The sequence below is a fragment of the Mauremys reevesii genome, linkage group 2, assembly GCF_016161935.1.
Source record: "Mauremys reevesii isolate NIE-2019 linkage group 2, ASM1616193v1, whole genome shotgun sequence".
Lineage (NCBI taxonomy): Eukaryota > Metazoa > Chordata > Testudines > Geoemydidae > Mauremys > Mauremys reevesii.
In genome coordinates this window covers 150,200,651-150,228,625 of record NC_052624.1, presented here as the reverse complement: position 1 = coordinate 150,228,625, position 27,975 = coordinate 150,200,651, and the positions used below count along the sequence as shown (strand labels likewise).

The 27,975-nt window shown below is 45.0% G+C and overlaps 1 protein-coding gene across 3 annotated transcripts in view; it reads left to right on the top strand.

Moving 5' to 3' along the window:
* Positions 1-27,975, top strand: part of ANTXR1 (ANTXR cell adhesion molecule 1) — a 193,416-nt gene that overhangs the window by 120,147 nt on the left and 45,294 nt on the right. For 2 of the 3 annotated variants that reach the window (XM_039527926.1, XM_039527927.1), the window contains 3 exons: positions 11,789-11,884; positions 14,732-14,899; positions 20,852-20,932. In XM_039527926.1, the coding sequence (XP_039383860.1) occupies positions 11,789-11,884; positions 14,732-14,899; positions 20,852-20,932 (345 nt within the window). Of the gene's footprint in view, positions 1-11,788; positions 11,885-14,731; positions 14,900-20,851; positions 20,933-27,975 lie in introns of those variants that run through there. The other variant, XR_005595222.1, reaches the window with a different exon arrangement.

Here is a 27,975-nt window from a genome sequence, read left to right as displayed (position 1 = left end):
TAAGGAGTAATCCCAAGAAACATTGTACCTCTTAGAGTCTGTTCCTTCCCTGCTGTGGAGGTGGGGAAGGAGAGATGTTATGATGTGCTGCTGGCATTTGATTTTGGAGCTAACTTTTCCCCACCATTGTGACACCTTCTCTCCCCAAGACATTCAGAGACAAGAGAACCAGACAGACTGCCACAGTATGCATCGTCTCCCCAGAGCTCTGACCTGTTCTCTCCACGCTGCATCAGCCTTTTCACCCGAGCCGTAAGGTCACTCCCGGCACAGCACCAGGGCCAAGCCACCAGCCAGCCCGTAATTGGATAATGCTTACGTCTGTTGTCGTCTTACCCACATACACCAAAACAAACACACACAAGAGAGTCAGCAGCACATTTATGACAGGCTGAAGGTGATGATTATCACTTTCAAGGGAAGTCTGCTTACAAAACCAGGCAGTCTCCTTTGTCCTCTTCTTGGAGGAATTTAACTCACCACATGAAGGTCACTGTTGAGCCATCAGATGAAAGCTTCTGTTCATCTCTCCTCCCTGAACTGCTATGCTCTGCCCCAAGCCATCTCCCAGGCACATACTAGCACATTCCTGGAGTCAGAGAATAGCTGGTAGTGGCTCATCCCAGGGCGAGAGTCTGCTCTGAATTTTTTGCAGACACCCAAGCAGGAAATGTATTCCTGAAAGAAGCCAGGTTGCAGTTGTGTGCCTGCATATTTCATTCAGACCCCTCTCTAGTAACCAGGGATTGCATAGTGGGAGGGAAAGGAACTTTCCAGGAAAGAGAAAGAAGAAAGAAGTGTAAGAGAAAATCGATTGGGCACCTTTGGGAATGGGGAGAATGGGTTTTATGCGTGGAAGGTGAGGATTTAAATAGCCAAATCGAATTTGAAACATATAGGCAGAATGGCGGACTGGTGCAGCAAACCTGATTAGAGCAGAGGATAGTGAGAAGTCAGCTCCCCCTTGAAGTGAGAATTTGCATAGACAATTAGGGTTGATTTCTTTCACATCTGTAGACTTATTTTATTTGATGTAAATTATATTATACCACCACCGGTTCGGTTCTAGCGGCTACAGTCTCAAGTTCAGCTCTAGAGCTCATAGGAACACATGAAACCATAGGCAAGTAACACAGACAATCACACAAACAAGTTCCACTAGCTTTAAGCAGTTTTATTAAAGTTGCCAACAAAGTTATGAATGTCACAGCATATACAATTCCTAAATATATCCATGCACGAGTTATAACTACAGACATACTGACATCCTCGTAGGTGGTGTTAGAGTTTGATGGCTCTTTCATGGACTGATCATCAATACAGGGATGGTCCCTGCTGGAGTTTTCCCACTCTGGGCTCCCTTTTTTATAATGTGATTCTGTCTATACCTACATGCTGCGCATGTATGTGAAAGTGTCAATCCTCTCTTTTCTTATTGGTCTGTGTCCTCTAGAAACATAAAGAACCCTGAATTCTGTAGGCTGTGTAGGTTCTCTTTATTCTCATTAACATTGATGCCCCACCTGTATTCTGTGGTTAAGACACATGTTGGAGACAGATGTGCTTTTACAGCAGTTTTATAATTTAAAATTAATCTTCCAACTAAATTTTTGCAATATTACCACTTGGTATCTCTTTTCCCATAATCTTAGGGCATTGGGTTATTCCTCCATCATTTACTTATGTCAGCATTTCTTATCTCCAAGGCCTAAAATAGCTAGGCTAAAATCTTGCAGACCTCAGCCTACAGGTTCTTGCATTTCAGCATGTCTTACTGTTATCTAATACATGATTCCCTTTAAATACGGATCAATCTTATACTTCTATAATTCTATACATTAACTCTATTTAACTCACAATGAATATATATAATATAGCATGTTTATTAATCGTAACATCACACAATAAATAAATAATAAACTAAAATCATTGGCTACACATCATAGAAAGGGCTATGAGATTTATAATGAACTCACATGTCAAAAACAACAGGAGTCTTTAAGGTGTCACTGGACTCTTTGTTGTTTTTGTGGATACAGACTAACATGGCTACCCCCTGATACTTGTCACATATCAAAGACCACCCTTGTTATATCTCAGCATCTCCAGCAGCACAACACACCTCTCACCACAAGCTGGCATTGGTTGAAAGAGAGGGAACGTGACTTTACAGTTAAGGCAGTGGATTATATAATTCCAGGGGACTGGGTTCAATTTCTGGCTCTGCTACAGAATTACCTGCATAGTGTCCCATCTGTCAAATGGGGATAATTGCATTTCCTTTGTTTGTCGTATCTGTTCAGATCAAGTACTGTCTCTTCCTATTGCGTATTTGTACAGTGCCTAGCATACTGAGGTCCCAATCTCTACCGCAAATACAAATACTACTACTAGGGGTATGTCTACCCTGCAGTCAGAGATGTGACTGCAGCACAGGTAGACAAACGTGAACTAGCTAGGTTGAATAGCAATAGCCGTGAAACTGTGACAAGCCCACCCGGGTCCCTGGGTATGATCAGCAAGTGGCTAGCTCATGCTGCCATGGCTTCATTGCTATTGTTATTGAGCTAGCCAGACCAAAGCAGAACCCCTTTGATTTTAAAGAGAAGAGTGCTTCCTTGTAAATCACTGACATTACTTCATGCAGTACCATGCCTTTCCCTGATGGTCTCTCATCCGATTATTGACCTATTCTGACTTGTCTTAGGTTAGGAGATCTAAGAAGCCCAAATAGTAAAGCTAAAGGGATGGAAAGTTCAGTGCATTGGGTTTACTTTAGGTTAAGGAGCAAAGAGTCCTGTGGCACCTTATAGACTAACAGACGTATTGGAGCATGTAGATGCACATAGTGGAAATTTCCAGGGGCAGGTTTATATATGCAAGCAAGAAGCAGGCTAGAGATAACAAGGTTAATTCAATCAGGGAGGATGAGGCCCTCTTCTAGCAGTTGAGGTGTGAAAACCAAGGGAGGAGAAACTGCTTTTGTAGTTGGAAATGAGGAAACAGATCAACAGATCCAGACGTGTACCCAGAAGCCTCCTACTGCAAGACAAACCCAAGAAAGAAACCAACAGAACTCCACTGGCCATCACATACATTCCCCAGCTAAAACCCCTCCAACGCATCATCAGGGATCTACAACCCATCCTGGACAATGATCCCACACTTTCACAGGCCTTGGGTGGCAGGCCAGTCCTCGCCCACAGACAACCTGCCAACCTGAAGCATATTCTCACCAGTAACTGCACACCGCACCATAGTAACTCTAACTCAGGAACCAATCCATGCAACAAACCTCAATGCCAACTCTGCCCACATATCTACACCAGCGACATCATCACAAGACCTAACCAGATCAGCCACACCATCACCGGTTCATTCACCTGCATGTCCACCAATGTAATATACGCCATCATATGCCAGCAATGCCCCTCTGCTATGTACATCAGCCAAACTGGATAGCCCCTACGGAAAAGGATAAATGGACACAAATCAGATATTAGGAATGGCAATATACAAAAACCTGTAGGAGAACACTTCAATCTCCCTGGACACACAATAGCAGATTTAAAGGTAGCCATCCTGCAGCAAAAAAACTTCAGGACCAGACTTCAAAGAGAAACTGCAAATTTCATCTGCAATGATGAAAAGAATGATGAAGAATGATGCAAAGAACTCCTGTTCTTTTTGCGGATACAGAATAACACCGCTGCTACTCTGAAATCTGCAAATTTGACACCATCAGCTCAGGATTAAACAAAGACTGTGAATGGCTAGCCAACTACAAAAGCAGTTTCTCCTCCCTTGGTTTTCACACCTCAGCTGCTAGAAGAGGGCCTCATCCTCCCTGATTGAACTAACCTCGTTATCTCTAGCCTGCTTCTTGCGTGCATATATACACCTGCCCCTGGAAATTTCCACTACATGCATCTGATGAAGTGGGTATTCACCCACGAAAGCTCATGCTCCAATACGTCTGTTAGTCTATAAGGTGCCACAGGACTCTTTGTTGCTTTTACAGATCCAGACTAACACGGCTACCCCTCTGATACTTTAGGTTAAGGAGAACACTTGAGTGGCGGAAGCTGCCGGTCGATCAGCTAATTTTTTTTATAGTGACATGAAGAGACAGCCTATAAAAAATAAATTAAAACAAGCACGAATCTCTTTTGCAGCCTTTAATCTTAAGTGTTTCTGATCTTTCTCAAGACAGCCAGGTAGCTGAGAAATATGGCATCCAACTCAGTTAATAGGCACCACATGTTGCACGCTTGCTTCATTCTGCCCTCAACAACATAAATCCATTTGTCCAGAGCCAGCTGGCCTGGCTGAAATATATAATATTACAAACAAAGAATTTGTCCTGAGCTAATTCTATAATTCAGGATTTTCAATAGCAATCAACCATATATTTGTTTCATTTGCTATAAAAAAAATCTTGAATTTGCAGAATAAATTCAGGAGAAATTCTCTGTTTCCAAACAGCAATTATGTTCATGTACAGCAGTGGTTCTAAAACTTTTGTACTGGTGACCCCTTTCACATAGCAAGCCTCTAAGTGCACCCCTCCCCCAATAAATTATAAACACTTTTTAATATATTTAACACCATTATAAATGCTGGAGGCAAAGCAGGGTTTGGGGTTGAGGCTGACAGCTCACGATCCCCCATTTAATAACCTCATGACCCCCTGAGGGGTCCTGACCCCCAGTTTGAGAACCCCTGCTGTACAGGAAACTACAGCGGGCAGCAAGTGATGGAGTTGAAAGACATCATCTGCGTTGCACAGGCTGGCAGCCAGAGCACAGATGGCAAGGAGTGAGCAGACCAGAATACTGGTCAGGAGTGATCCTCGGGAGATTCATCCCAGCCCCTTATCCATCTTGGGGCAGCTGGGCTCCAGTTTGGCCCCCAGCACTAGTTTGAGCATCGTTTCTCTGGGACTTGTGGCAACTGGCGAATAGTGAGTGCATAGGACTGCCTCTAGGGTTGCCACCTTTCCTATTGCTGGTAACTAGACACCCCCCCCCACAGGCTCTTCACCTCAAGGCCCGCCCCTGCTCTACCTCTTCCACAGGCCCCACCTGTTGCTCTGCCTCTTCCTTCAAGCCTCCCACCCCGCTCTGCCTCTTCTCCCAAGGACCCGCCCCCATTGCTCGCTCCTCTCCCTCCCTCCCCTCATTGCTTACTGGATCATCTCCACCTCCCTCCCCTCCCCAGCCGCTGCAGCCTGACAAGGAGCCTGCCTGCAAGTAGGAGGCAACCCCAGGTGAGCAGGGGCTGGCGCGGGTTAATGACCCGGCACCTCCCCCTGCCCCACAGTAACTGGGCTTTTGGTGTCCGGTCAGGACATCTGACCGGACACTGCCAGGTCCCCTTTTTGACGGACTTTCCGGTCAAAAACTGAGCACCTGGCAATCCTACTACTCACACATGCTTCTTCCTGCCCCATGTGGCCCCTAGCATGACTCCTTCTGAGGGACTGCAAACACAGTGAGGATCTCTCTCCATGTGCTGGAGAGACCCTTGGAGTCACGGGTATTTCCCTAGGGTGTCTCACTGCCCCTTTATGCCCAGAGCACAGGACAGAATTCCCACTGTGGAGTTCTAGGGCAGATACATGCAAGAGCATGGGAGCCCTCTGCCTGCAGAACTACTCCCGGAACCAGTGGGAGCTCCGCCCATACAGGACTTGCAGGCTTGGGTTTTGGATGCTGATGGGAATCGTATACCAACAGTTGGAGTCTGCAAAATTGAGCAAAAAGTCTCTTGAGAACAGGTTGTCTCGCTGGATTAGTAGGGCTGCCCTCTCCTGGTCACACCATCACTCCCATGAGAGCAGCCTTTCTCGAGGCATTTTGGGGCTTTGATGGAAAAGTGGCAGCATGACTGGGAGACGTTGGGAAGGAGGAAACAGTGAGTTCTAATCCAGACTCCACTACTGGCCTTCCACTAGTCATATTTTGCCACCCTGTGCCTCGTTTCCTCTGCTGTAAAATGGGGATAATAGTGCCCAGCCATGTGGTGGGGAACAGGGCTGTCAATGGCTATACAGTGCTTTGAGCATGCAAAGTGCTGCATAAATGTTATTCTGGTGAGGCTCCAGCAGTGCAGAGGCCACTGTGAAAATAATTATTAAGGCAGGGAAGAGAGGAAGGTGTCCAAGCATTTTCATATCTGTTCAAATTCAGTTTGAATTCTTGCCCTGAGTGGTTCAGATGCCCCTAGGGGAGCTTGAATTATCCTTATGTCAACTACAAATAAGGTTCCCTCAGGTCAGGGTTGAAGAACGTGGAGCCTAGTACAAAATATGAGACAAAGATCTTTGTTTTTTTGTCATCTGGCAGTCTATGAAGATGGATCTCTGGCTCCAAAAATTTATCTGTGTCGGCGTCTTCTTTTATGTTTAATTTAACTCCAGTTCCATCTAAAGCAGATATTTGGGGTGGAAAGATGCCAACTTTCATACAGTCACTTTCCAACTTCCTGAAACGCACTTGGATTTTTAGAGTTCTCATTTTCCTATCACTGCTGGGCCAAAGCCTGAAAATCCTCTCTCAACTCTGACTCAGTTCTTACGCAAGAAAAATTCCTGTTGTCATCAGTGGAAGGGTGGTCTGATCAAGGACTGACTCATGACTGAGCATGGACTTCAGTGTTTGGCTCCACATTATTAACTGAGAAGAAGGATGGTTTGGAGGCTAAAGAACTGCAGTGGGCTCCTGACCTTTGGGTTCTATTTGTGACTCTGCCATCAACTTGCTGTCTGACCTTATTTATGGCCCGTGCTATACAGTTGATTGCAATGGTCCCCTTCTGGCCTCTGAATCTATGAAAGTCACCCCTCTGTGCTTGAGATTCTCCTTAGCATATGCACAACATGACTCAGGGGGCACGTGACCAGGATTCATCACTGAATTTGGTCCGCTGGTTGGATCATTAGCTTGCCTGGCCCAGTGCAGTGCAACATGAATGCTGATCCATGCCCTGCTGTGCCTCAGACTGTAAAATAGGGACAGTGATACTAATGGGCCCAGACCTGTGATCCATCTGCCTCTCTATATGTATTTGTGCTTCCTTTGTTTTAGCTACTTGTATGTCCTGTTGAATTTCTGGCCAAGTCTGAAGCACATCAAGGGTGTTTTCCGCGCTTGTATTGCAAAATCGCCTGTGCCTACAAATCATGTAAACAGCCCCATCCTGCAGTGGGCATGTGACTCTTGCTTTCCAAGCCTATGCTGTAGTCATTCAGGAGAAGAGGGGGAGTTATTTTTGTTGTTGTTTTGGCAGACACGCCTCCTTCCAAGGTCTGAAAAGACTCACAGAGCTAATAAGGCTTGTGGGGAAGATTTCTTAAGTCTTGGCATTTCCTGTTGTGAGAAGTCCAGTTTGTGCTGAAAGAAAGAAAGAAAGAAAGAAAGAAAGAAAGAAAGAAAGAAAGAAAGACGCTGAAGGAAAATATTTGGATGGCTTTGGTCCCAATTAAAAAAAAAATCCTCATGGAAAAATTCATGCAGAGATATTAAGTTCTTATGTTTCAGCAAAGAGAGAGAGGCTTCAGCAAAGAAGAAACTTGCAGTTGTTAGTTAATCATTAGCTTTTCTTTGGAGCAAGTCAGAATTTTCCAACTGAAAAACAAAATTGACAAAAGAATGCCTGTGTCTGGAAATTAAAAACTGAGTTTCCTTTGAAATTTTCTGGTTATTCAATGAAAAACTAAAAATATTTTTTTAGTTAAAAATGTATTTTTCTTGTTTTTGATTTTTGAAACCCGAAGAGTTTCAAATTCCAACTCTGGAATGCTCTTGTGAACAATTTAGAAAGAAAAGAAAGAAAAAAATATTTCTTCCTACATTTTTTCATGGAAAATGCGTCCCCTTTCCTAACCAGCTCTGCTTTTCTGCTTTGCCAATTCTCAGCCCAATTTGAGAATCATGGAAATTATAAACCATGAGGGTCAGATAGTGCATTGTCTTGGGACCAGTCAGGATTGTCACCTACTGCATGGTGGTTCTCAAACTTTTGTACCAGTGACCCTTTTTTCACAGCAAGCCTCTGAATGTGACCCTAAGACCCTTATAAATTAAAAACATTTTTATATTTAACACTATTATAAATGCTGGAGGCAAAGCAGGGTTTGGGGATGGAGGCTGACAGCTTGTGATCCCCATGTAACCCTGTGAGGGGTCACGGCCCCCAGTTTGAGAACCCCTCCAGGGCTTTCTCCCTAATGCCTTTACTTAGACCTTGATTCTGCACGTGTTTCCCCTTTATGGACAGTGAACAGTCCCACTGACTTCAGTGGAAATACTCATTGTGTGTAAGGCTAAGCACATGCTTAAGCTTTTGCAGGATCAGGATTTCCATTTTTACACAGTGAGCCGAATTTACTGGATTTCCACAGTGAGCATACATCCAGTAAAGCCACCGAAGTCACACCAGCAGAGTGTTTGTGTCTGTCTTTAAAGGGCAGTCTCCCTCGTAGATTACACAAGACAAAGATCATTATTAAGACTGTCTTCTAATATTCAGCCTACATTTGCTCACTTGCATCCTGTTCTTCTTGGTAATGTCAGAGCATTCTTCTCCCTCCTTGGTATTTACACCCCGGTAGTTATCAGGGCCTCTTTTATTTTTGTCTGGACAAGCAAGTTGTTTGAATCCCTAAAAAAGTGAATCTCTCTTGCCTCTTAGTTTTTTACCCCTTCTGTTCTCTGAGACCCTTAGGCCTGGTCTACACTACAAGTTTATAGCGAATTTGGCAGCATTAAACCGAATTAACCTTGCACCCATCCACACAACGAAGCCCTTTATATCGATATAAAGGGCTCTTAATACCGATATCTGTACTCCTCCCCGACAAGGGGAGTAGCGCTGAAATCGGTATTGCCATTTCGGATTAGGGTTAGTGTGGCCGCAATTCGATGGTATTGGCCTCCGGGACCTATTCCACAGTGCACCATTGTGACCGCTCTGGACAGCAATCTGAACTAGGATGCACTGGCCAGGTAGACAGGAAAAGCCCCACGAACTTTTGAATTTCATTTCCTGTTTGCCCAGCGTGAAGCGCCGATCAGCACGGGTGGCAATGCAGTCCCAGAATCAAAAAAGAGCTCCAGCATGGACCGTACAGGAGATACTGAAGCTGATCTCTGTATGGGGAGATGAATCTGTTCTATCAGAACTCCGTTCCAAAAGACGAAATGCCAAAGCATTTGAAAAAATCTCCAAGGCTATGATAGACAGAGGCCACAGCAGGGACTCAACACAGTATTGCATGACAAGCGTAACGGAAAGCCAAAGAATCAAATGGATGCTCACGGAGTTGGGGGGGGGACTGAGGACTCTAGCTATCCCACAGTTCCCGCAGTCTCCGAAAACCATTTGCATTCTTGGCTGAGCTCCCAATGCCTGAAGGGTCAAAAACATTGTCTTGGGTGGTTCAGGGTATATGTCGTCAATCTCCCCTCCTCCCCCCATGAAAGAAAAGGGGAAAAAATTGTTTCTCACCTTTTTTCAATGTCACCGTATGTCTACTGGATGCTGCTGGCAGACGCGGTGCTGCAGCGTTACACAGCAGCATCCCCTTGCCTTCCCTTCCTAATGGCAGATGGTACAATAGGACTGGTATCCGTCATCATCATCCCATGAGTGGTCCTGGCTGGCCTTGGTGAGGTCAGCCAGGGGCGCCTGGGCAAAAATGGGAATGACTACCGGTCATTCCCTTCTTTAAGCTTTGTCTCCTGGAGATTCAGTCCTGCCTGGAATATCATAGCAGCTGGAGGCTGCCTCCCCACCGTTTTATCTCAATAAAGTCAGTGTTTCTTATTCATGCATTCTTTATTACTTCATCACACAAATGGGGGGATAACTGCCATGGTAGCCCAGGAGGGGTGTGGGAGGAGAGAAGCAACGGGTGGGGTTGTTGCAGGGGCACCCCCTAGAATGGCATGCAGTTCATCATTTCTGCAGGATGTCTGGGGCTCTGACCCAGAGCGGCTGTTTGCCTCTCTGGTTCTTTAGTAGTCTTGCCCCATATTCTAGGCAGGACTGACTCTATTTTTAGACAAAACATAAAGAAGGGAATGACCTGGGGAGTCATTCCCATTTTTGTCCATGCGCCCCTGGCCGACCTCACCGAGGCCAGCCAGGAGCACCCATGACAGCAGCAGACAGTACAATATGACTGGTAACCGTCTCTGCTAACTTGCAATGGCAAGGGGATATTACTGTGTAGCACTGCAGTACCGCGTCTGTCAGCAGCATCCAGTAGACATATGGTGACAGTGAAAAAAGGCTGAACGGGCTCCTTGGTTGCCGTGCTATGGCATCTGCCAGGGCAATCCAGGGAAAAGGGTGCGAAATGATTGTCTGCCGTTGCTTTCATGGAGGGAGGATTGACTGACGACATTTATCCAGAATCACCCGTGACACTGTTTTTGCCCCATCATGCATTGTGATCTCAACCCAGAATTCCAATGGGCGGGGGAGACTGTGGGAACTATGGGATAGCTACCCACAGTGCAACGCTCCAGAAATCGACGCTAGCCTCAGTACATGTACGCACACCACCGAATTAATGTGCTTAGTGTGGCCGTGTGCACTCAACTTTATACAATCTGTTTCCAAATACCAGTTTCTGTAAAATCGGAATAATCCCGTAGTGTAGACATACCTTTAGTTTGCTGACACTTGTCTCATATCGAATGTGCACAGTGGGCCACTTTGCTATATGTACCCTTAAGAACATAACAGCCATACTGGGTCAGACCAAAAGTCCATCTAGCCCAGTGTCCTGTCTTCCGGCAGTGGCCAATGCCAGGTGCCCCAGAGGGAATGAACAGAACAGGTCATCATCAAGTGATCCATCCCCTGTGGCCCATTCCCAGCTTCTGGCAAACAGAGGCTAAGTACACCATCCTAACAGATCCTAAACAGGCTTATCTGACTGCAGAAGGGTTCCACCCAGCATTGGAAATCAGTCCCCCTGATCTGCTCCTTGTTGCCACTGACAGCCAGTATAGGTACCCAGAGCAGCACCTAGAAGGCCCCAGGATTGGGGGAGTGCAAAGATGTTTTAAAGCCACCTTCATACCTCCTTCCTGAGCTGTGCTGAGTGCTTTTTGGCCATACCTCAGGATCTGGCCCAGTATTCCTCCTCCTTCTTTCTTCTGTTTTAAGGCGGTCTCAACCAGATTTCAAGCAATGATTTTGTAACTTGAAAACATTGTGGGATCAACCCGTTTACTTCTCAGAATTCAGAGATGATGCAAGCCAGAGTCTCTTTAAAACAAAACAAGTTGTTTTGCTGGGGCAGATTGTACCTGTCAAGTGGTGTTATTTCATAGCCCAAACAACATCTTCTTAATAGGAATGCACATCCCCTGAAAAATAACCACCAAAAGATCTAGACCCCTTTACAGCTCTCTGCCACTTCATGGTCATGTCTACACAGCAAAAGTTGTGCATGGGCTAGCCTACCTGAGCTAGCATGAGTCCAGCTAGCAGGCAATATAACAGTGAAAGCAACATAGTGCAGGCTAGTGAGCTGAGTATATATCCAGGGTCCATTCTGGGTTTACACTACCTGCATTAAAGCCCATGCTGCACTGTCTTCACTGCTGTTGCTACCAGTGCTAGTTGGATTCAAGCTAGATTCAGTAAGCTAACCTGGCTCAACATAACCCATGTAAAGGGGTCTTACGGTCTATGTTTGTCCTTTAGTCATCCATTTGTGTCCACTGACAACGCAACCCCGTGATGTATCTATCTCCTTTCTGTTTGATAGGAAGAAGATGACGATGGCCTTCCTAAGAAGAAGTGGCCAACAGTCGATGCTTCTTACTATGGTGGGCGAGGTGTTGGTGGCATTAAAAGGATGGAGGTAAATAAATATTTGCTTATGTACCAGGAAAACTCACTTGTAAACTCAGCCACAAGAGCCTTCTGACATTCTCCCAGAGGTAAACAAAGAGGAGGTGTGACCTCTCTCGCTGGGATGCCAGTATTAATTGGAAGTAACTCCACTGAGGTAAATGTGAGTATATGGAAGCTCTGAAAATCAGGGCATTTATTCAGGAATCCCATTGAAATTCAATAGGAGTTAGGCACCTACCCTTCTTAGGCTCTCCTTTGAAAATTCTAGCTGAAATATGGGTTTAGGAGCCTAACTTTAGACACATATGTTTTAAAATGTTGGTGTAAGTCGCTGATCGTTCTTCAGTGGGCTCTGTGAATGCTTTGGTTTGCTCTCTTGGGTTTTGTTGACTGCTTATCTCTACCAGTGACAAGTTTCTGTTGATAAGGGATGGTCAGATTTCCACACCACCACCCAAAATGGCTTTCCTAGCAAATGGAAATGTCCATTTTCATCAAGATTTTTTTTTTCAACCCCCATCCCCCCCAAAAATTTCAAAATGAATAATTTGGAAGTTTTTCCAAACTCTGCATTTTTTTCATTTCGTTCTGCTAGGGAACATAACACTTTCTCTCACTTTTTTATGACTGGCTCCTTTGAGACGAATTGGGACCAGGCCTCCCTGAACCATAATGACCTACCTCCCAGCTTAAAAGGGCAGAACTAATTGGGGACAGATGACAGCCTGAGAAATACCTGGGCCTCATAAAAGGGCTGAGAACTCCAAGTTGTCCACAGGGAGAAAATTGGGCTTCTGTGGAAAGCCCTGAAGTAGGGTCTGAAAGAAAGAGGAGATTTCATGGAAGCAGCCTGGGAATCAGGGCTCTATGCCCTCTTCTATGCACATCTAAGGCCTGGTCTACACAAGGAAGTTAGGTCAATATAACTGTGTTGCTCAGAGGTGTGAAATAACCCCCTGTGTAGACAGCAATAGGCCAATGGGAGAATTCTTCTGTCAACCTAGCTACTGCCTCTCAGGGAGGTGGAGTACTTACAGTGACAGGAGAACCCCTCCCATCGGTGTAGGTAGTATCTTCACTGAAGCACCTCGTTGGCATAGTTGCAGCGTTTTAAGTGTAGACAAGCCCTAAGCCACGTTGGTCTGCAGGAGTGCAAGGTACTTTCCTTGTCTTCATAAAACACTGTATTGGTTCCTCTGGAGCTGCCCGAAGGGAATTCCACAGAACTGCACTGTGTTGGACGCATGTCAGGAATCAATTTTTAATAAAAACCCAAATGGAATTTGTTGGTTTTTTTTTTTTTTTTAAATAACTCATGTTGTCAATAGCCCATAACATTCAGTCTTGGTGGGTAATAACACTGCCTTTCCCATTTTCTCATTTGTCAATGGAGCACAAAGGAGAAAGAGGCTTGGGAGTTTTTGGGCCCTACAGGTGTTAGGGCCTTCTAGTTTTCTGTTACCCTTCAGTAACTTAACGCCAGTGCGAAATGAGTGTATCGGGGAGTAAAATGCTATCCAATCAGAATGGTAGCATTTACCGCTCACTTTGCACTGGTGTCAATCACAACCCATGATACAAGGCAATGAGAATGAAGCCCATTGACTTCAAAGCCAGAAGAAACCATTATGGGTCTATTATTATAAAGGACTATTGTCTAGTCTGACCTCCTGCATAACACAAGCCATAAAATAGCACCTGTAACTTGTAGTTGAGCTACAGTGTATCTTTTAGGCTATGTCTACACTTATGGTGGCGTGTAGATAGGGTAACCAGATGTCCCAATTTTATAGGGACAGTCCCTATATTTGGAGCTTTTTCTTATATAGGCCCCCCCACCCCCATCCCAATTTTTCACACTTGCTGTCTGGTCACCCTACCCGTAGAGTACAGGTACTACATGCGTAGCTACACGCCACACTGAAAGGCAGGCTGCGTCCGTACTGGTCACTGCTGAGTGTAGCTGCATATCACAGTGAAAAGCTCTGGCAGCGGGGATCTACCAGAGCCTTTCCCCACCACTGAAGTCTTTCACAAAGGCTCTGGCAACAGGAGTCAGCAGGACATTGCACTGCTAAAAATAGCTATTTAGACTCAGAGAGCTGTGTAGGATGCATACCCTGGGGATTCAGCTGTTTAGGGCACTCTACTCACCTAAGCCATGCCTCGCCGTCTACACTGCTATTTATACCCATGCTAGCTGGGCATGCAGTGTCTGTACTCTGCATACCGGACGTAACCTTAGAGAGACATCCAGTCTCAATTTAAAGACTTCTAGTGATGGAGAATCTACCCCATCCCATGGTGAGTTGTTCCAATGGTTTAGTAATCATTGTTCCCCTGGGCAAGTGCAGAGCATCCAGAATATACTTAAGGAATGGGACGTTGGACTCTCGCAGGGGTGTAGCTAGCCCTTTGCAATTGAATTTTCTGCTGCTTCTACCAACCCCAACTCAAGCAACTGGCCCTTTTGACTCCAGGGGGACTTCCTGCATGAACGAGGATTGATGGTTTCAGAATCAGGTTTGAAGTAAGGAAAGACCTCTAGATTCTATACAACAATTGTCTTCTCTGAGGCAAATGATCTTCTTCTTTTCTAGAAAACCCAGCATCTACATGTACCAAAATGCCCAGAGTGGGAACTCCTTGCAACTGCAATCTGGAGAGATGGGACTGAACCAAAGCCCCAGATCCCAGCACCCAAAGCCCCAGTGTAGACTCAAACTTTACAGCTTGTCCCTCTCTCAACAGTGAATCTGGACAATGGGGAAATCTAGATCCAGATTCAAATGTTGCATCTTTACTTTCAACAGCAGATGCTATTTTAAGATGCCAACAATGTTTTTCTTCTTAGGTCCGCTGGGGAGAAAAGGGATCCACGGAAGAAGGGGCTAAACTAGAGAAAGCCAAGAATGCCAGAGTGAAGATGCCAGAGCAAGAATATGAATTCCCCGAACCCAGGAACCTGGGGAATGGCATGCGCAGGTCCTCTTCTCCCCAGAGGTGGTACACGCCAATCAAGGTAGGTCTTATCCAGGTACATTGTCCATAGATCGATTCCAGTAGATACATGTTAAACACTCATACAGCCTTATGGAGAGTTTTCATGTGCAAAGGTTAAAGCAGTGAGAGTGACTTTGTGTAAAGTTCCCAGTCCCAAACCTGGGAGTCCACCCAAAGGCTGTTTTAACTTGCACCAGATGCCTTTGCCTCAAGGGGTTGTTTGGTATAAAGGAGCCCCAGTCGTGCTTCTTTTCTCCCTCCATGCTATCTGCAATGTAAAAACCATGGCAGTGTCTCTCCACTACCCAAGTGTTCCACTAGGCAGTGGAGAGCCTTAAGTGGCTGTTAAGCTGGCGTTAGGGCTGCTTTGGAGTGGTACAGAGCAGCCAGAATGCACCTGAGGAATGGGGCCCTTGGCTCTTGCAGTGGCGTAGCTAAGCCTTTGAAAGTGCTTTCTCCCCTACTCATGCCTGAAACCCTCACAAAGTCTGCAAAGGTAGGTCTTCCATTCTCTGAGTGCAGAGAGAGAGAGAAACCTCTCTCTTGCTCTTACTTAATAATTAGCCTGGTGAAGAAGAAAATAATTCTTGCCAGATGCCACAAAGGAGAACTGACCCTAGGAAATTAAGGACTGATTCTGTTGTGCAGAGAGCGAATGACGGCCAATGACCATGGGTCAGCAGGGCTCGGAACACTGCAGGGCAGCTTGCCCATCCCCTGGGGAGGGAATGCCCTGCAAATGCTCTCTGGCCGACTTAGAGCAGCCTCGGAAGCTAAGGGCCAGATTTTCATTTATGCCAAGGCTGTGGCAGTGCAAGACTGTGGAACAAACTCCCACAACAGCTAAGGACCATCCCAAACCTCACAACCTTGCACTCCAAGTGCTAGGGGCAGTTCTCTGACCTGTATGACAAAGTTCCTCCTCTACCTTGGTGGGTCCTGCGCTTATTGGCAGATTTTCTCACCTCAGTGATCTTCCCCACAGTCTGGATCAACTCCTCCTGTGTCTGATCAGGAGTTGGGAGGTTTGGGGGGAACCCAGGCCCGCCCTCTACTCCGGGTTCCAGCCCAGGGGCCCTGTGGATTGCAGCTGTCTATAGTGCCTCTTGTAACAGCTGCATGACAGCTACAACTCCCTGGGCTACTTCCCCATGGCCTCCTCCAAACACCTTCTTTATCCTCACCACAGGACCTTCCTCCTGGTGTCTGATAACGCTTGTACTCCTTAGTCCTTAGCAGGTAGATTTCAAACCAACTAACAAAAAGCCCGACCAAAACAAACCACTTCACTGCATGCACACTTCTCCCCCTCAGAAGGGGGTAAGCGAGGGAACGAACCACATGGGACAGAGGATAGCCATGCTGCTTAGCGTATGTCTGGAAGGTGCTCACATACTACAGCGATGAGTGGCTTGAGCCAATCTGTAGAACAGACTGTACCTAGTTATTAATCTCCACCACACCCTCACTGGACGACCCCCGAAAGACAACATATGCAGACAGAATAACTGCATCCAAAACTTTCCCTAAACACAATCCATGAGAACTCAGCAGAAAAGAAGGAACAATTTCTGGGAACTTGATGATCTGCTACAGCCCTTCACCTACAGTCAGAAAAATTTCCAGCACCCCACTCTGCTCTTGGCAAAATCTTTTCCTTGGACAACATGAACGTACAGAGATGAATGTGCATTGTGTCGTGCAGGGAAGTGATCACATCATCACAAAAGCCAGAGGCAGGAAAGACCTATTAGGTCATTGAGTCCATGTACCCAGCCAAAGCAGGATTGCTAACTCGAGTGTATCCTTCAGTGCTTTTTCCAGTCTTCTTCGAAAATAACACATCACTATCCACTGTTCCCTGTGGGGGAATATTCCACAGACTCACTGGCCTCACCCATTGGAAATGTCTCCTGTGTGTTAATGTGTTCATCTTAAATATTCCTTCATCCCAGTGCTCAAAGTGTGCACAACTCCATTGGCTAAACAAGACATACTATTCCCTCTGGTTGTATTACACTGCTTAAAATACCTCCTCACTCAGTGGATGGAAGGTAAATAATGTGTGTGTTGCAATCTAATAGCAACAAAAAAAGTCCTCATAAAGCAGAATACAAAACCAAATCTTAGGACCGATGTTTGAGGAAAGTTAAGCAGGAAATTCACATTTAAGGGATGATCATCTCTCTTCCTTTGCATGTGATCCTTCGCTTCACACAGCCGCACAAGCACTATCCTTCACTAGGGATTTCCTGGGTTTTGTTGCTTTTTCTGATGGAGTTTTTCTTCCCTTTACATTTGCTTCCACAGGAGCGTCTGTCCAGTAGGTGGATTGCCTTTAGTTGAGAGTGGATATATTGTAGCTTGAAATACCCTGGACTTTAAGTGCTGTCAGACAGCAGACTTTAGTGTTGTTACTTATTTGGATGGTACCAAATGGATTCCCCTCCCCCCCCCAACCTTAAACATTCTTTCAGATGTTTAAAAATGTATCAGCTGTATAATCCAGTGGATTATTTGATCATTACCTGTTCTGTTTATTCCCTCTGAGGCACCTGGCACTGGCTGCTGTCAGAAGACAGGACACTGGGCTAGATGGACCCTTGGTTGCAGGGCCACCCAGAGGATTCAGGGGGCCAGGGGTCTTCGATGGTGGGGGGCCCCCACCACCGAATTGCCACCGAAGACCCACCCCAGGACCCGCCGCCGAAGTGCCGGAAGGACGCCCCGCCGCGGGTCTTCGGGGCACTTCGGTGGCAGGTCCCAGAGAGGAAGGACCCCCCGCCGCCGAATTGCCGACGACGACCCGGAGTGGAAGAAGCTCTGGGGGCCCAGGCCCCGCGAGAGTTTTCCAGTGTCCCCGGACCGAGTGAGGGACCCCGCTCCAGGGACCCCAAAAAACTCTCGTGGGGGCACCTGCGGGGCCCGGGGCCTGGGGCAAATTGCCCCTCTTGCCCCCCCTCTGGGCAGCCCTGCTTGGTCGGACTCAGTTTGGTTGTTTCTTTATGTTCTTATGTTCTTCAATAATCCAAGGAGCAAAGCAAAACAGTTCAGTTAGAGCAGTTTGCTAATCTCTTTGCTCAGCTGAAAGGGAGAAACGCAGCAAACTAGAAAATTCATTATTTGCATAGCTCTGAGCCCCAGTCTACCCCACTTCCTCCAGACTCATGATCCCTGCTGTCCTTATACAACCCCTAGCCCTCTCTGCTTATCTGAGCTTCCAGTCTGGCCCTCTGCTCCCATACTTGTCTTCAGCTATACACCAAAAAATGTTCTCTTTCCTCCACAAGAAATTTATTTATTTATTTGGAAAACTGAATATTTTCAGCCAAAAATTACACCTTTCAGTTTTCAGATGAAATTTTTTAGGTTTTTTGGGTTTTCAAAAACTAAAAAAAAAAAAATTTTCCACTGAATTTTTTTTCAAAAATGAAAACTGTTTCTTTATTGTCCGTTTTCTGTGTGTGTGTGTGGTGGGGGGCGGGGTGGAATTAAAAGTTCCCACCTGCTCTAGTGTGAAAGTTGCCAGAAAGATAAGGATAAGATCATCTGAACTGGCTCTCTCTTTAGCCTTGCGTGTTTGTGCAGTCCATGTCTAGAAGGATTCCAGCAAAGGGGTTTCTACTGATTTCCCTGAAAAACTGTTCTACACTTTGTTGGTTCTCACTATGAGAACTTTTTTTTCTGATATCCAGCTTAAGTTTCCCTTTATTTAATTTCATTCCACAACAGTTAAGGTCATTTCTAGGCCATTATTATTATAGTAATGTCAGAGTACCCCAGCCACAATCAGGGCCACATTGTATTAGGAGCTGTACAAATGTAGAATAGACAACAAGTTCCCGCCCTAATGGGCCAGATAGCAAATGGGTCTGATCCTGCTCTAAGCCAGGGATATTTTGGACTGAGGTTCTTTCCTGTCTCACGTTATTAACTAGTAAAAAGACTGGGATGTCTTCAACCATCCATAAAGGAAATTGGTTCCCCTGGAAATACATTGCCTGGGGCACAGATAAAATGTACTGGATATTATTGACAAAGGTGTGGTACTGCTGCAGCTATTCAGTTAATCACAAGCAGCATCCAGGATTGACCATAATTTTATTGCAAATGTCTTCAAACATCCTTCTGTAGCAGTACCCAAAAAAATCCAGTATCGTGCATTCAGCCTGGAGAGGTTCAATTGGCAGAAATGCAGAGAGTGTTTGATAAATATGCTAGGTATACCTCTTCGCTCTTCCATTCCGCCGGAAATTAAAAATTCCAACATGTTGCACTCAGGAAAACCCCTTTTCAGATCTCAGGGAAGCGGATTCATTTTTGGGGGTGGAAGAGTGGCCCCTTATAGAAGAGACAGGAAAAACATTACAACAATACGAGGAATCCCTGGGCAGTGAATATATGTTTCTGAGCACATGGTGCTGTGCACAGCTGTATACTTTTTCTGGCCTCGTTAAACTCTTCTGGAAAACAACCACAGTATTTGCCTCTTTTCTCACTGCCTCATTCCAATCAGAAATAGAGGAATGCCTTATTGGGATTGCACAGATGTGCTACAAAGGCAGGAATTCCCACATATCAATCTGTCGCCTCTAACTGGGAGATGCTCAAAAGCATCCTGTTGAAACTGTTTTTGACAGATAATTGGGTTTTTGACCAAATGATATATTTTTTTAATTTATTTTTTATGCACAGAGTGTCTACTTTCTATGGAAAATTTTGGCTTTTTATCAGAAAACTGAAAGGCCAAAATCCAAAAATTTTCCATTTTCAGCTGCAAGCTGAAAATTTTTGTTTTTCAATAGAAATTTGACATTTTCTGCAGGAAAAAAAAATCTATTTTCCAATCAGCTCTATTTCTAACTAATTCTCCCTGTTGAAATCCTTCAGCTGGATGTGAAATTACAATCGCACGTAAAATTTCTCTTTACCTAAGGCCAAAGAAAGACCACACAATGAGGTTAATTGCTGCTACAAACAGTACTACAGTCTGAGGCTGATAGCTGTGGGGAGACTGACACTGAGGATACAGGAGTACAAGGTTTTTGAAGGGTGTTTGTGATTGCTGGGAAAAGTCACAGACACTGACTTGGCATAAGGTCAGAGCTAGAGAGACATGAGCACAGGAGCTTGGGTAACCTGATATTCTGTTACCAATCTGCAGATAAAATGAAAGATTAAATGGGTTTCTATATAGCACATTGTCATGACGAAGCTCTCTTGGGGAGGATGGATGGTTGGATAAATAGTTTTTCATTCTCTGCTCCATTAATGAATCCAAGGCAGGTTTTTTACACATATCACAATGCAACCAACGGACTGATCTATGTAGCAGAGTGGAAGCAGTTAGAACCAAGTTGGCACTGCTAATAGGAAACCCATCACTACTTACAAACCCACTACTACATCCCAGTTAATGAAGAGAAAGAGGAATTGGCAGGGAATGTCATGTATAAATGCACCCGATCGGTTTCCTGAATTTATATAGCATTTTCACCAGTAACCTCAGCAGAGATTCCAGGGAGTGAATGGACAATGGAGACCCCTCAACCCAACATGGTCCCCATCCAGCTTAGAGTTAAGGCTGGGGGAAGAGTGGGGAAGTTTGCACTAGAACTGCGCATGCTTTAAACACCCTTTCAGGTATTTAAGTGGCCCGTAAGATCTGAGCGAGATTTTCAAAGGTACAAATGGAAGTTAGTCACCCAGCTTCTGTTGATTTTCATCAGGACTCAAGTGCTTAATTGCTCTTTGAAAACTTCATTTTTTGAACCTACAGTAAGTCTTGATAGAGCTTCTGTTGAGAAAGGACATCACACTCCATGACTCATCCAGCACCCTTCACAAGCACAGCACAGCATTCAGTTTAATCAAAATAGAGGTCCGAGCTGTGCTGCCCCCGAACTGAGCTATTCACCAAACACTTATTGAGCTTATTGAAAATAATTCACCGTATTTCTTGTAATTGCAGGGCAAGTTGGATGCTCTCTGGGTCCTGCTGCGGAAAGGCTATGATCGTGTGTCTGTGATGCGCCCACAGCCTGGAGACCAGGTACTGTCCCTTTTATAACATTTGTTGTACTTAAAGAAAAACAGCACCCGAACCCACAAACTTTCCAGGTCCCTTCTCCAGTGGGACTGAATGGTCGTGTCGCTGGGAAATGTCTGTCCCTGTTGTTATATACCAACGTGCCATCTCAGAAACAACCTTAGCCACTTGCATGAACTTTGTTTGCAACTGATTTCAGAGTAGCAGCCATGTTAGTCTGTATCCACAAAAGGAACAGAAGTACTTGTGGCACCTTAGAGACTAACAAATTTATTTGAGCATAAGCTTTCATGGGCTACAGCCCACTTCATTGGATGCATAGACTGGAACATACAGCAAGGAGATATTTATACATTCAGAGAACATGAAAAGGTGGAAGTAGCCATACCAACTGTAAGAGGCCAATCAATTGAGATGAGCTATCATCTCTGATATTCATATGCAACTGAGATTCATAAGGGTTCAGATTCCTTTGGCTCAGAGCCCTGTTGACACGGTTAAGTTATACAGATCACATTGCAATAGCAATTGTCCATCTATGCAGAAACTATCAATCTGATATTGTTTTGCTGTTACAATTTTATGGCCACTTTCAGTTAGCTAGAGCCTTGGATGCAGAAGTAAAATGTACATGCATTTTTCATTGCTCAAAGACCTAGTTCTCCATCATACACTCCAAGGGTGAAATCCTGACCTCATTGAAGTCAATGGCAAAACTCCCATTGACTGTGATGGGGCCAGGATTTCACTCCATAATTTTAAAGTCAATTGGAGTTTTTCCTGTTCAGGGATTGGAGGTTGAGATCCAGGTTTTGTGTGTCTTAATTTGGAACCTCATAAATCTGTTGTTTCTCCAATATTAATTTCTAGCAGATGAAAAACCTCTCCATAATGGAAGGAGATAGGCGTGAAATGCAGTGGGGTGGGGTATCTGTTCTCATGTTTTCTCTGTCTACAGCAGATCCTGGGCTCACAGCTTCATGAATAATTAATAGTATAGAATAGAAGGAAGGAGCACAGATAATAGGTCTACATCTATTCATGTGTTCTTATGATTACACACATCTTCAGAGAACGGGATAGTAAAATCCATTAAAATCAATGGACTTGTGTGTCCTACTTGAAGGTGAAAGGAGAAATGGTACAAGCTGAGGCACCAATACCAATGTTAACTTTTGCATTTCACATATGAAGTGTTTTCTATTCCTATTTTTCTTCTGCTAAAACACACAGATTCATATGTGTAGTTTATATTCTAAAATACATATCAGAGTACGTACAAGACATGCAATATGGGCAAGCTGATAAAATTGTAGAAACCATAAGTTTTGCATTTACTGACTTCTTGTGACTTTAATTGTGAAAACTTGCAACATTAACAGTGCACTATCGTAGTCTGGGAGTGTATCTTTATATGCGTGTGCTTGTCTACATACACCCACACAATTATATGTCTATCTATAGCTAAATCAGCATAACTGAGTCATCTATGAATTGTACTAATTATGTATACAGTTAGTAGACAGGGGGCCAAATTTATCCCTAGCATAAATCAGCTGAGTGCAGCAGTGTTCCATCAGGAACATATTTGGCTCAGTTTGTTCATATTGGTGTGTAGCATTCAGAAGATTTCAGGAAACTCAACTAGACAAAAAACAGTGCTAACAACCATGTCATATTTTTGGTATTGATCCATAGTTCTGTAATATTTGGCTGCCTATATAGTTTTCCATTGGCTGCCAAACCAATTGGGGGTAGGGCGTTTCTGAATAAAAGTATTAATACTTTCTGCCTTCAAAGGTACTTGGTCTTGTACATTGATAAGCTAAAACTATGCTAGTTGAAAGATTCTGCCCTCAATTACACCTGGGAAAATCCAGAGTAACTTCACTGAAGCCAACGGAGTTAGTAGCAATCTACATCATTATAACTGAGAGCAGCGTCCAGCCTTCCACGTGCATAGGAACGGCTATGCTGGCTCAGACCAATAGTACATCTAGCCCAATATCCTGTTTCTGACAATGGCCGGTGCCAGATGCTTCAAAGGCAATGAACAGGACGGGGCAATTCCAAATGATCCATCCCCTGTCCCCCAATCCCAGTTTCTGGCAGATGGAGGTTTAGGGACACCCAGAGCATGGGGTTGTGTCCCTGGCTATATTAGCTAATAGCCATTGACCTTATCTCCTTGAACTCCGTGAATTTCTCTAATTGTTTTTTGAACCCAATTATACTTTTCGCCTTCACATACACAGCATTGATCCTGCTTTTCTTTAACTGGTTTTGCATACAAATAAGTCCATGCAGTGGAGCAACTTGTCTAGACAGGGACACTCTGAAAAAACAGTCCAAATTAACTAAAGGTGTGAATTCAACGAGTGTTTGTTACTTAAATCACATTAAACCCCTGTGTGGATGCTGTCATTCAGAATTAAAGTGGCCTTAATTTGGTTTAGTTTAATTCACTTGCAATAGAGAACAAAAAGGCGGTCGCTGCCTGAAAGAGCTTACAATCTACGTCATCTTACCTAGCAGTACATATGGCCCACTCCTTGGCGGCATTTCCAGTTGTGCCAATGGGAGCTGGGTACAAGGACTGTAGGCCTGTTATGGGCCTATGGCACATCTGTGGGTATTTTATGGGCATTGCTGCTCTGGCGCTTTATCAAATGCTTAGTGAAGCCTGCAGGGCCATTTCCTGAAGTTCGTGCAAATTTGCTACATTTTTCAGCTGCAAGCTGAACCTAAAGTGAGAGGGAAATAGCCCTAGAACTCGTGTGTTGAACAAGTGAGAGCACAGTAGATGCTGCCACTTAGAGAAAGTGTAATTGAATTAATGCAAAATAAATTCTCCTGCTTTGGGAGTCTGAGTACAGCCTAGTGGCTAGCAAGGCAATCGGAATTAGGACTCGAGGATACATGTACACAGCAAAAAAAAAACTGAAAAAAAAACCCCATAGCAGTGAGTCTGAGCCCAGGGTAATTGACTCAGGTTTTCAGGACTGGGGCTAACAAATAGCAGTCTAAATGTGAGGGCTTGGGCTGAGGTCTGGGGTCTGAGACCCTCCCACCTCGCTGTGTTTCAGAGCCCGGATTCCAGTCCCAGCCCAAACGTCTATACTGCTATTTTAGCCCTGCAGCACAAGCCCTGTGCACCCAAGTCAGTTGACCCAGGCTCTGAGACTTGCTACCATGGGTCTTTTTTTTTTTTTTTTTTGCTGTGTAGACCTACGCATGGGCTCTATGGCCACTGACTCAGTAGATGATCTAGACTAGAGCAAGTTGTTTACCTTCTCTGTTCTTCAATTTCCTCCATCAGCAAAATTGGGAGGATCATAACACTTTGCTACCTATAAGAGAGGTGTGAAGCTGTGAGATCCTCAGACAAAAACCCTTGTAGTGTAAAGGACTGTAATGTTTTGACCTTTGGAGGAAGAATGGTTAAAGAACTGACCTGAGAGTCTTAAAACCGGGCTTATATTCCTGGCACAGACATCCGTGTGACCTTGGGCAAGTCCCTTAACTTCTCTTTGCTTTCCTCATATGTAAAGTGGAGTTGATGATAGCTACCCCACCCCGTGAGGCTAAATTCACTCAGGTGTGTGAGGGGCTCAGAGAGCGCAGTAAGATGCCAGTTCAATTAAATTTTAAAAGCATGTAATTAAAAATTATTTGTAATCAATTAATTAAAGCCAGTGAATAAAATAAGCCCTTTGAGATCTCTTCAGAGCTCCTTCTATTGTTCTCTGGTCACTTTTCCGGTGGAGGAAGTGGAAGCTGATGTTATAAACCCAGCATAGTCTAGGTTACCTTAAGGTTCGCTTCTTTTCGTGTGCCGGCCCAGCACACATCAAACACCAGCTCATAAAAGACATCCCTGCCTTGGTATGGTTGGCACCCAGCGCCGAAGAGACATCCAGCACGAAGGTTAGTGCTGAGTTGCTTGGAGTGGCAGTGTGGAAACAGCCATAAATCCAGTCTGCAGCTCTCTGTGCCTCCCAGATACCTAAATACAGACACACCCCAGGGTCGGTGTTAATCGTTTATGTTCCCTAAAGACAAAAATAAAAAATAAAATTCCCCTTCTCAAAATGAAAAATGGGGAAACCCTACAGAGGACACACAGAAGTTCTGCTTAACCAAACAGTGTGTTTTCTTTGCAACACATATCGCATCACAATGACATGAAATTTCCATAGATGTAAACAAGAGTCCCATGGTCAGGAAGGCAGGACAGTTATGTGGTCTGGAGTCTGGCTGGAGAGCTTTGATCTGGTTTCTTCCTTTGAATCACAGTCCTTACGTCAGGGATAGCTCCCCTTCAGAAGTGGGCAGGAAAGATGGTACATCCTGTCTGACATTCTGTTTGGCATTTTCATGCAATTGTTTTTTTCAGCTGAGGCCACTGTTTCAGCATCATGTGTGTGCACAGAGCCATATGGCCACACCTTCATTCACCCCCATATACTTCTCCACCCAGTCACCCCCCCACACACAATTCCACACACACACACCCCACATTCACCCACCCACCCACCCACCCACCCACACGCACACCTCCCCAGACAGACACCCACATCCACACTCTCACAGTCATGGGGTTTGTCAGCACTAAACATTAGCCAGCACAGTAAGGTTGAGAGATTCTTCCTGGCATGAGTAAATTGGGCTGTGGCAAGTAATTACCTTTGGCTGTGGCATTGATTGTGAGTAAGACACTCAGACCAGCCAGTGCAGTGGTGGCTAGCAGCAGCAAGGATGAGCTCTGTTCTTACCAGGTTATGAAATCTTTGGCACGGCTTGGTGATTTGCAATCATGGGGTATTTCACAGAGATCTAGATGACGGATTTGTTTTTTATCCTGTTTTTGTCCTTTGTGCTGACAGAAGGGGCTGGTACTTGAATGCTCCAGCCAGCAGGTCAGTAAACAGACCCAGGCTGCTGGCATCAATGATTCCAGGGGATCCTTGTGATTTTAAAGCAGAGCCGCAGCTGGTTTGAAAGTGCAGCCCTGATACGCTGGAGCCATGTGTAAACGCTGGGCTTTGCTAGCTTCAGAAGGCAGGAAACTCTCAGGGCTTAGCGCTACTGCTGCATGGGGCAGGTCAGCTGCTGGCTTAGAAATTCTCTCCTGACCCTCCTACCCTCCTCTAAAGGACCCCCCCTCCCCCCCCCGCACTCCCGTGGATCAAAGCAAGTGCAATATAACACAGTTTCACCTATAACGCAGTAAGATTTTTTGGCTCCCAAGGACAGCGTTATATCGAGGTAGAGGTGTACTTTGTCCCTCATGTCTCCGGGCAGAAGCTCCCTATAACCAGACCTGAGATTTCCACATTGCAGTGCACTGAAACCGTTCACATATAACCCTATCAACAAGAGTTCCACCAGACGCAAGGTCCTCATCTGCGGCTTCCACTGTAACCGCACACTCCCTAGAGCTGGGCGCCCTGCAGAACATTCAGTGGGGATGCTGGGGTCCAGACCTGATCTTTATAACTGAGCAGATCCCCCAAATCCAAACGCTCCCAGGCGTGGGAAGAACTCCAGTTCTGATACAAATCTGAGACGGGACCCATCTCTCATTATTATCATTGGTCTGCCGTCTCCTCCTACCCCATAATGAAAGCAATGGCACGCCCACTTCCCCCTCTGCACTGGCTGATTCTCAGAGCAGTGCTGCATATTTTCATCTGCCACGCCACTTCGAGACATAGAGTCAGTAGCCTCTTTCATTGCTCTCCAGTCCGGATGCTATGTAGTGAGCGTAGGCAGCAGCGCAGGCTTGGTCAGTTAGCCTGGGAGTGAGATAACTAGAAAGCCCCACAGGGTCTCTTCTGAGTCCAGTAGCTTCAAAATGGATCCATTTTATATTCATTACCACTGAATCCTGTCTTTCCTCCACCAGGAGAAACGCTGCACAGTGTATTCTCAGGAAAGGCTTAGATAAGTATTTGGAGCCTCGCAGGCAAAAGGAATAGCTTGTAAAGAGTCACTTGAAATTTGCGGACAGGAACCCTTGAGCATGTGTTATTTCTAAGAGCTACAAGGGGGCCCTTGTGAAAGCAATTTGCACCTTATTTCTCTCCATTTTCTTCTCCTCCCAAAAAAGAGTTGATGCCCAACCCCTTGGTGTAGCTACGTTAATACACCCACTTGGTCAGCATAAAAGTATAAAGCTAAACAAATAAAGCAAGATGCAAAGTAACTGAAAAGAATCTCTGTTTATTTTGGAGGCTGAAAAGTAATTGGACTAGATCCCAGGATAACACCACTTTCATATAAGCAGTGCCTTGAAGAAATCAGTTCCTTTAAGCACTACCAGTTCATGAGCAGGGTGCCTCATGGTTCTTGCTTCAGCACTGCATTGCATAATTATTACTGTTTACAGTAGAACCTCAGAGTTATGAACACCAGAGTTACGAACTGACTAGTCAACCACACACCTCATTTGGAACTGGAAGTACGGAATCAGGCGGCAGCAGCAGAAACAAAACAAAAACAAAAAAGGAAATACAGTACAGTACTGTGTTAAACATAAACTACTAAAACAATAAAGGGAAAGCAGCATTTTTCTTCTGCATAGTAAAGTTTCACAGCTGTGTTAAGTCAATGTTCAGTTGTAAACTTTGGAAAGAACAACCATAATGTTTTGTTCTGAGTTACAGACATTTCAGAGTTACGAACAACCTCCATTCCCGAGGTGTTTATAACTCTGAGGCTCTACTGTATTTACGGTGACTCCTGCAGTGTGCTAGGTAGACATTCAGGAAGGGCTGGTCCCTGCCCCAAGGAGCTCACAGCATATGGCTGTGACAAGTAGGCATAGGTTAGAAGAAAGAGAACAAGTAGGCAATAGGTGTGGAAGTCAACTCCAGTAAGGGGTCCAGTGGATAACATACTTGGTTAGTATCAGAGGGGTAGCCATGTTAGTCTGGATCTGTAAAAGCAGCAAAGAATCCTGTGGCACCTTATAGACTAACAGACGTTTTGCAGCATGAGCTTTCGTGGGTGAATACCCACTTCTTCGGATGCAAGTAGTGGAA